Genomic DNA, 8,750 nt, shown 5'->3' with positions numbered 1-8,750 from the left:
ATTGTGAGGTTAGCGCCATCTAACGGTGAAGCGCTCAATTGCGGCTCACGCAAATTGATTGCTTCGGTGCATCGCACGAAGGCGGCCATATGCTCCCTATCAAATAGGTCCACGACGGATTCGGAGGCCTGCGCCTCTTCTTGGTCCAGCTCGTTTATCTGAGCTTGGATCGCTTCGAATTCAGACAGTAATGGTCTGATTGTTTCGAGCCTGATTCTGAGCTCGAAGATGCTCAGATCGTCCCCCAATTGATTCGCGTTTCTCGTTAACCGAGCGCGAATTCTTTTCCGCGTATTTTTAAGCGTACTCAAAGACGCCATTATTGAAATGCGACGAAATCAAACAAAGGAAAAAATGGACGCGGGAAAAAACAAAATGGAAGTTGACGACCAAAAAAAATAGCAACAACAACAGAAAAATGCTAATTACGACCAACCTGGATTCGACGACGTTGGAAGACCAGCTCTGAAGACATCCGGCTCGAAGGACCAAATGTACAGACTCCAGGGATGTTCAACTCGAGAGCACCCCGGAAGTCGGTTTTCTGAGATAGCTAGTGGTAAGCTTGGGCGGGGCTGGTTTCCTCAAGGTGCCTTCCTTCGTCGTCGGTGGTCTGGTCTCTGCTGATGTCGGCTGCTCTGCTATGTCCCTTTCTCCTTCGTAATGTGCGTGGGATGCGTGATGTGGAAAAAGGGAGGAAATTGTATAATAATAAAAACAGGTTGTAATTCTGTTTGTATGGTGACTGTATTTTATATATGTATAAATACAGAGAATAAGCAGGGGGGGGGGGAGTCCGTCGTGAAATTAGCGCGCACGTGTTCGAGAGGTTATGATAACTTCACTCCTCACGTGACTACGTGATCTGACTTCGACGAAGAAAGACCAGGATTTCCTCACTTCTCACCGGACGTATACTGAAGCTGTACTTCCAGTATCGTCTGCCGATCTAGGCTGAGCTGATCGGGACTCGGTGGTGGGAACAAACTCGGTAGCGAACAGAGATGTTCACTCGACCGAAGCGGAAAACGAATAGGAGGCGGGGACGCGCGCTCGGCGCCGATCTCCCTCCAAAACGGCTCCTTTGGTCGTAACGCCACGAAAGCTGACCATGAAGACTTGGTCGGAACAGTACATTATATGGACATATTCATATAATCATTCGCGCATGCGCATTTACGCATTCATGCGCGTCCATATAGAATTTACCAAAGAATACTATCCGCACTTGCATGACACCTGCAGGATACGGGTCGTGCTGGATAGGTATGAACAGACCTTAAGGGCCTCAGCACACTTACCGGACCGTCCGGTGTGGTTCTCCCGTTACGTCCGTTTTCATACAAATGAGCGATAGCCGCCACACTATGCGGACCGCCCGCAAGCCCGTCGTGCGAACCGCAGGCCTCTGCGGATGTTTCAATTCCGCATGCGGTTGTCAGTCGGTCGAAGGCGCGCGCATTCGTGTATAACTTGAGTACTACACGATTTTAGACACCGGTCGATTCGTTTTTGAAGTCCAAAATAGAGTATACCTTTGGGACTTGAAAGACGAAAGCTACAGTGATAGGATCGCAAAGAGACGAGCATGGGAGGAAATTTTAAAAATTGTTACGATCGAGGTGGATTGCGGCTTCCCCCCTCAATGCGGCCGACGATCCGGCAAGTGTGCTGAGACTTTAAGATGGTCATTTTTTTTCAAATTCAAAACCAGGACTTTTTCCACAAAATATTTCTATATGGTAAAAGTCGGAATTCTCGACAGGGCGGACCCTCTAGGCTCGGAAGTGAGACTCGGTCAACCCGCTCCTTCCTGTCATTGGTTGCTCTTTCGAGTACTTTAGTATTGGCGCATCCTGAATTAGCTCGACTTTTACCTGTTGAAATACTCCGACATATACTGCCTGGTTCGCATATAATTTCGGACGGTTGGGCAGTCGATATTGTCGATATTTAAAGCAGTTGATGTTGATGATGCGTCTTTTTTTACATTGCCTTTTGTTTTTCCATCTTCAATCGTCGGTATTGAGTATCAGAAAAAAGTGTTGTTTTTCTTTCTGATATCCATGGAAAATGACATTATATTGTATTTTATTTATTTAAAGCAATATTAAAAAAAAAAAAACAGTCAGAATCGTTTGAATTTTTACGTCTTTGAATCCACAGCCTTGATTGAAGCACATTGATCGAATAAATAAAATGATTGCTAATTCAAATTTTTCGTTTCATTGAACTTGTCATATGTTGAGTATTGATTGGTTGTTGTGAATTTATATTATACATATGTATATTGATACAAAAAAAATATTTCCATAACTTTATATGCAAATTGCAAACCATATTGATGCATACATTTCATCTAAACCTGTACCCGATTTCAAAAATTTTTCAACATTCCTCATATTGAAAATTTGTGCAATGATAATATGGATTGGTAGCAATGATTGCAGTGTGAATTTGAAGCGTCACGAGCTGTCATTACGGTGCGGTCGATATCTTCAAATGGCAGTCATGTTGCGTTCAGCTTTTGCTGTTTGTGAGTTGCTTTTTTAATTCTAATTTGACGGAAATTACATTTCACCTGATCGCTGACCATTTCTTAATCATTTATACAAATTTGAAGTTGATTGTAATTCATGACCTGCCATAAATTCATAACCTATTCAAAAGTTGTGCAAAGGATGTTTTCCAGTTGAAGTGCTAAAGTTCAACTTAAGTAGTCAGACCGATGGCAAGTATTGGAAGTTTAAACTTGATCTGAATGCAGTGGAAATCATTTACTACAGAATGCTTTAATTCTTCAAAATTACTACGGAAAAATGCAGTACATGTCATTAAAAATATCTTCTGCAGCTAATATTGTCACATATTTTGATAACGCTAATATACAAGCACTGTCTCATCAAGTTTCAATTTCACAATAATGAAATTGAAATTTCATCTTTGTATTATATTTTAGTTTAACAGTCTTATTTTTAATCTGATTTTTTAAACTGTTCTTTGGCTTTGAGGATATGCATTTATACATGTTTAAATAATGCGCTTTTTAGAGTGGGAAGTTTGAACATCTCTTTTATAATCTCCCTTCCAGGAACATCGGAAAGAAAATTTAAACGTTTAATATATTGAAAATGGATACACCTTCGTCATTGTCTCAGGAGTTGTTAGATGCGGTCAGAGTTCATCTAGACGCTGGGAAATTCAAAGAAGCACTCGAGCTCCCCAACGATAATAAATATGCTGCTGCGCTCAAAGACAACTGTTGGGATTTAATACCTCATCTATTAGACAGAATAAATGACGATACCATTATTCGGTGGCCCGCTCTGCAGAGATGTTGCGAACGACTGCTGATGGTGGTCGCCGACAAGGCAAATCCCGAAGAAGTCATACTCGAGCTCATCGAGCAAGCGGAAGTTGCGAAAAACGATGCTCGATTCATTGCCGTACTAAAGCCGCTACAAAATGTGATGATTCGCCTGTCCAATAAACGGGGTCGATCGCTGGAATGGTGCGTTAATACTATTCTCACATATATTGAAAAACTTCCCCTGCCCGAAGACTTTGATTTGTCAAATCGTGAAAGGTTGCTGACTGACTGTGATGAGAATGGACGACGGATTATCAAAGTGTATACTGAATTGCCGACGTTTTATGATTACTTTGTCGAACAGATATCGAAGAATAAAAAAACTTCATCTATCAAAGACATTATGGTTTGTTTTATGATAGATTTGCTAGGGAAGCCGTTCGCTTATTTGGATTTAGAATACGATGGTAAAACGAAGAATCAACCTAGAGTCCTCGCCGAACAAATTTTTAGAGATTTGTGCGTCATAAATGAAAATTTGTATAGATTTTTAGAATATGTCCAACAGAAGTGTCATCCGCGCACTAAAACTAATTCTGATGGAGTTTATGAGGATGCACCGACTGATATTTTCCTTTTTGATGAAAAATTATCACCGATCAGTCTAGGTGTATTGTATTACTTATTGCTAGCAGAAGGCTTACCTGCGCCACTTTTACCTCAAATTTATTCACCGATGTATATTTATCAAGAATTATTAGGGCTCGTTGTCAATATGATTAAACAAGAGTCGAGCACTTTACAATACAAAGGTTTAAAATTGGCAAAAACATTGATAGGATTTCTTTCACCGAACTCTTCAGCTTCTTTACTCTCTTCTAATGAACATCAAGCTCTAGTTAAACTTTTCTGTAGCACTGCAGTATATTGTCCTGCTGAATTCATAAGAAAGGAATCTGTGTGTATTTTAAAAGAATTCATATTTAAATTTGAAGATAAGGGACGTTATTTGATAGTATCAAGTTTGTTACCCACTCTTGAGCATTCAGGGATAAAAGGATACATAATAACCTTATATAAAGACATGTTGTTCGAGGCGCTCAAAGGTGGCGGCGATCGAATATTATGGTTCAAGGATAAACGTCTACGAGAAATTTTAAGACTCGCTTGCAAGTTGAACAACGGCGTTGAAACTGACATAGTCGAATCGGCCGATCACATAATTTCAACATTGAATCTTTTGAGATTTATTGTTCTGAAAGATACAGAGAACGTAACTGGAGTGTGGAATTATATGAAAGATGTAGATAGTGAGTTTTTGAAGCCGCTGCGTGAAGGACTCGGCATGTCGCGTGCTCATTATGAAGTGAAATTGAGGGAACTTACGCAACCTTCAATCGAAGAAAAAATGATATCAGTAACAATCGCCGGCTCACCGCTTGATTCGTTGCCCATTGAAAACAAGGAAGAAGTCGTCAATTCCGCTTTGAATGCATTGCATCTGGTGGATAGTTTATTGTGTCGACTTCAAGAGTGCCTCGCAGCTCGTTAAGATTAAATACTGCTTTAATAAACTCATCTACTCGTTTTAAGAGCTTATTGTGATTTTATAGTTTCAGTAGAACCTCGATTATCAGGCCTAATTGGGGATGAAGGTAGTCCGGATAATGAAAAATCCAGATAATCGAAAAAATCACAAAGACGTGTAAATTCAGTATGCATAATTTTTATTTGTCTACATTTACATATACATACATATAAAAACATGAAGATCAATATTAAATTATTCTTTATTACGAAATTCAATTATGGATTTTTGCTTAAAGTTAGGTGTTTTTTTGTAGCTGCCAAATCGCGAATACTTTTCATACAATAATGGACCAGATATCGGTTGTTCACACGATTGTCTTTGTATGAACCACATAAAAATCGAAAGCGAAGTAAGAAGAGGCTAGTAAAAATACACTCTTCGACTTTTTCGTTTCCTGATTTTTTCATAGCCTTATGCTCTGAGCTGACATTAAAGAATCAGTAAACTTCATAATGTTTTCACTTTGTTTTTTTATAACCGAGATCGTTGACATTCCAACATCATATTTATTTGACAAAAAACTTTCTAAGATACCGCTTTTTAAAACGTTAATTATATCTAATTTGTCTTTTAATAAAAATTTAACACGTTTTCTTTTCCATATTGGTAATATTAAAAATAAATATTTAAATCGCGATCAAATTTTCAAGAAACAAACTTCCTTTTTGAGTATTTTGAAGGCAACCGATTCATTTCTCATCTTATTTTCGAAATTTTATGTTATTCATTTCCAACCAGCAAAATTTGTGTTTGTTTTTACGAGGGCTGGACACCAGCGCCTTGTCCATACAAACGTATTAGATTTCTCCCTTCCTCAATTATGGCACTAGAGAAATTATTTTTTAATATGCTATGGATATCCACCATTGGATTGCATCTTTCGTTTTATTTTTTTGATTAGTTATTTTTTATAGGAGCTAGGAGCCGCCAAACATCAATAAAATCGCATCTTTTTTCCACCCATGAAAAGAGTCCATCGTGCTTATTTAACGGTCGATTTAAAAAAAAATACAAGCATAGTTGCACAGAACATATCTTTCTCATACCGATGATGAAATTTTTATAAAAATTGGTCCAGTTTCGGAGGAGAAAATAGGAGAATACGAAACCTCGATTTTGTCAATTTAAAATACGTTTTATCTGGTCGAAGCGCAACTGTCGCATTCACTCAATATATATATTGATATATATTGTCGCATTCACTCAATATATACATATATCGAAGAAAGGAACGGCAACAAAATTGAGGTTTCGGGTGTACAGCCCTCTTTACAACAATCGAGATAATCGAAAATCGGGATAATCGAGGTTCTACTGTATTAATATGTTTACACACTATTTAAATTGTGTATGTATGTATGTATGTATGTGCACCCTCACTGCCAAAGAATAAATCTATTGTAAATTAAATATAAATATATAAGAATTTTGCTGTTGAATTTATTTTCCTGTATAATATTTAGCGAATTTATGTGTTATTTATTTTGGATTTTTATTGGATTTACATTCCTAAAATTTAATTATAAAATTCAAATATCAAGTGTATGGTGCACATTAGAATGTTTTGTAAATATTTAATTCAACTTATTTAATAAAACTGCTTGCGAACGTAACGTTATTTTATTTAAATTAATCTATTAGCATATTAGATTTATTTTATTGTTTTTAAGCTTGTCGACTGCTAGTGCCAACGCGTGGAAGGTTATTGGAACCGTTGCAAAGGAAACTCTTATGTACGAACAAGGATAGTGATCCTCAGAATCCACCGATCAATGAAAGTCAACCGAAAGATGATAACAGCAATGTGAATGACGATACCTATGTAGAGAATATACGTAAAAATATATTGTCGGCATCGTTAGAATTTGTAAGCATAGAAGGATGGTCGGAGGACGCTTTGGCTCGTGGAGCACAAGCTATTGGATATACACCAGCTACGCACTCCTTGTTTCCTCACGGATCGGTTCATTTGATTCACTTTTTCTCTATGGCGTGTAATGCGCAACTAGCCGACAAACTAAAACAGGTACCATCTCAATATTTATGGTTACAATATTGTTACAGTTACATTTGTTCGTATTGAAATGAGTGTTTTGTTTCATTTTAGACAAGTACTAACAGTAATAAAAATTATCTACAGACAGTAGAAGATGCTATAGTATCCAGAATAGAAATGCTCGAACCACACAAGTATTGATCTTGTATATGTATTTAGTTTTTATTTGAATTATATTCATATGTTACGCTTTTTTGTAGGGATACTTGGAGTGCTGCTTTGGCGAAAATTATGAGTAGTAAAATGGCACATAAGTATATAGAGTCTTTGTTGATGTTTTCCGATGATGTGTGCTATTATGCCGGTGATAGGAGTGTAGATGTTGGTATACAAAGATTCGTTTGTGTTATGTTTGTTGGATTAATATGCAACTGATGTTTATTTTTTTAGTCTCGTTGGTATGTAAAGCGAATTGGGGTAGCTGGTATATATCAAGCTAGTGAATTGCACTGGTTGGGAAATGGAATGAAGCCAACTGCGGAGAGATTACAAGGAGTGCGACAATTTGCTGAATCTCAAATTAAATGTGCTTCTGTTTTATACGAAGTTCCATCAACCCTTTCTGCAATCTTTGCAACTGTAATTACTATTTTTTTTTTAAATTATATTTATTATAATGTATACAAGTATTGTAATCGTTGTTTTTCGTTATTTTCAGACTAAAAACATTCTACCAATAAGCTCTAATAGATGAACATCTAATAGCAAACATACAAAACATTATTAGGTGTAGTTTAATTTTGAGGTGTTATTGTTTTTGTTGATGGTTTAATTTAAATGGTTATTGGTTTGTCTTATATAAGTATTTAGTATATGAGAACTGAGTTCAAGTATTATTTGAAATATTTATTTTTTAACAAAGTTCATTTTTTAATACAAATATTATACATATTTTCAATATGAAGCATTTTTTTTTTTTTTGTAAATTTGATTAATCTTGCTGTTCGAGTGTCCATACGATTTTTTCTATTTGAAAAGACCTTCCTCCAAGTGACGTTAATTGCATGGCCATTGCTTGTCCTACTACCCTGTAACTGAATAAGAAAAAGTGCTGTTTTTAATTTCAATCATACATATGTACATATAATATCTTTAAAATGAATTACTCACCCAAAAGTTTTTGCAAGAATATTGAGCATCTGATAGCCTGCTAAGTTAATCTCCATATGATTTGGTTCTATGATGCTAAAGTTGACTTTGTCTTCTGTGAACTTTTCTGATAATACGTGAGTTTCATAAGAAGTCAGGCCCTAGTTGAATAAAAGATGAAAATTATTATTTTTTTTGTATAGTGAAGATTTGATGATATGCTATTTTTTTTAATACCGCGAGTTTGAGAGATATCGATGATGGATATTCCAACCGTGTCAGGATTAAGTAATGCATTATTTAATAATTTATTTTAGTACTACTCAAGCAAATGTTGGACGTTGAATAAATTATCACACATATGTCGTTCTGTCTTAAATACCTTCAGCTTATCATTTGGTGTCGAAAAATATTAGATTTAACCGTGTCAATAAACAGGATGCGAAATTGATAATCTCTACAAGGATGTGGCACATTTGATTGTATCTACATATGTATATTAGATTAGTGGTATAACTTATGCGTCTTACATAATTATATTTCATTTTGTTTTGTTCGTCATTGAAAATAGAATATGTGTGGGAATAATAATCATGGTTTTTGCATTGCATTATTTATTCGTTCGAAATTTATTTATTACATATTTATTTGTCATGTTTAAAAATACTTCGTTAATACAAATGTAATGGTTTTTCAATATTTTT

General features: G+C 36.1%; 2 protein-coding genes across 2 annotated transcripts; one reads left to right on the top strand and one right to left on the bottom strand.

The window, feature by feature from the left end:
• The first annotated feature begins 2,442 nt into the window (after positions 1-2,442).
• LOC143915829 (glomulin-like) lies at positions 2,443-8,741 on the top strand. The gene is made up of 8 exons (XM_077436647.1): positions 2,443-2,536; positions 3,092-4,857; positions 4,924-4,965; positions 6,572-6,927; positions 7,009-7,091; positions 7,158-7,278; positions 7,348-7,536; positions 7,616-8,741. The coding sequence occupies exons 2-8, from the start codon at positions 3,132-3,134 to the stop codon at positions 7,649-7,651; spliced, it is 2,553 nt and encodes an 850-aa protein (XP_077292773.1). The 5' UTR covers positions 2,443-2,536; positions 3,092-3,131; the 3' UTR covers positions 7,652-8,741.
• Positions 7,889-8,380, bottom strand: LOC143915828 (uncharacterized). The gene is made up of 3 exons (XM_077436646.1): positions 8,284-8,380; positions 8,068-8,207; positions 7,889-7,991 (listed from the first exon to the last, which is right to left on the bottom strand). The coding sequence occupies exons 1-3, from the start codon at positions 8,341-8,343 to the stop codon at positions 7,889-7,891; spliced, it is 303 nt and encodes a 100-aa protein (XP_077292772.1). The 5' UTR covers positions 8,344-8,380.
• Positions 8,742-8,750: the final 9 nt, after the last annotated feature.

This window comes from Arctopsyche grandis, chromosome 8, assembly GCF_051622035.1.
Source record: "Arctopsyche grandis isolate Sample6627 chromosome 8, ASM5162203v2, whole genome shotgun sequence".
NCBI lineage: Eukaryota > Metazoa > Arthropoda > Insecta > Trichoptera > Hydropsychidae > Arctopsyche > Arctopsyche grandis.
Note: the sequence above shows the minus strand (reverse complement) of the source record. Positions and strands in the feature narration are given on the sequence as shown.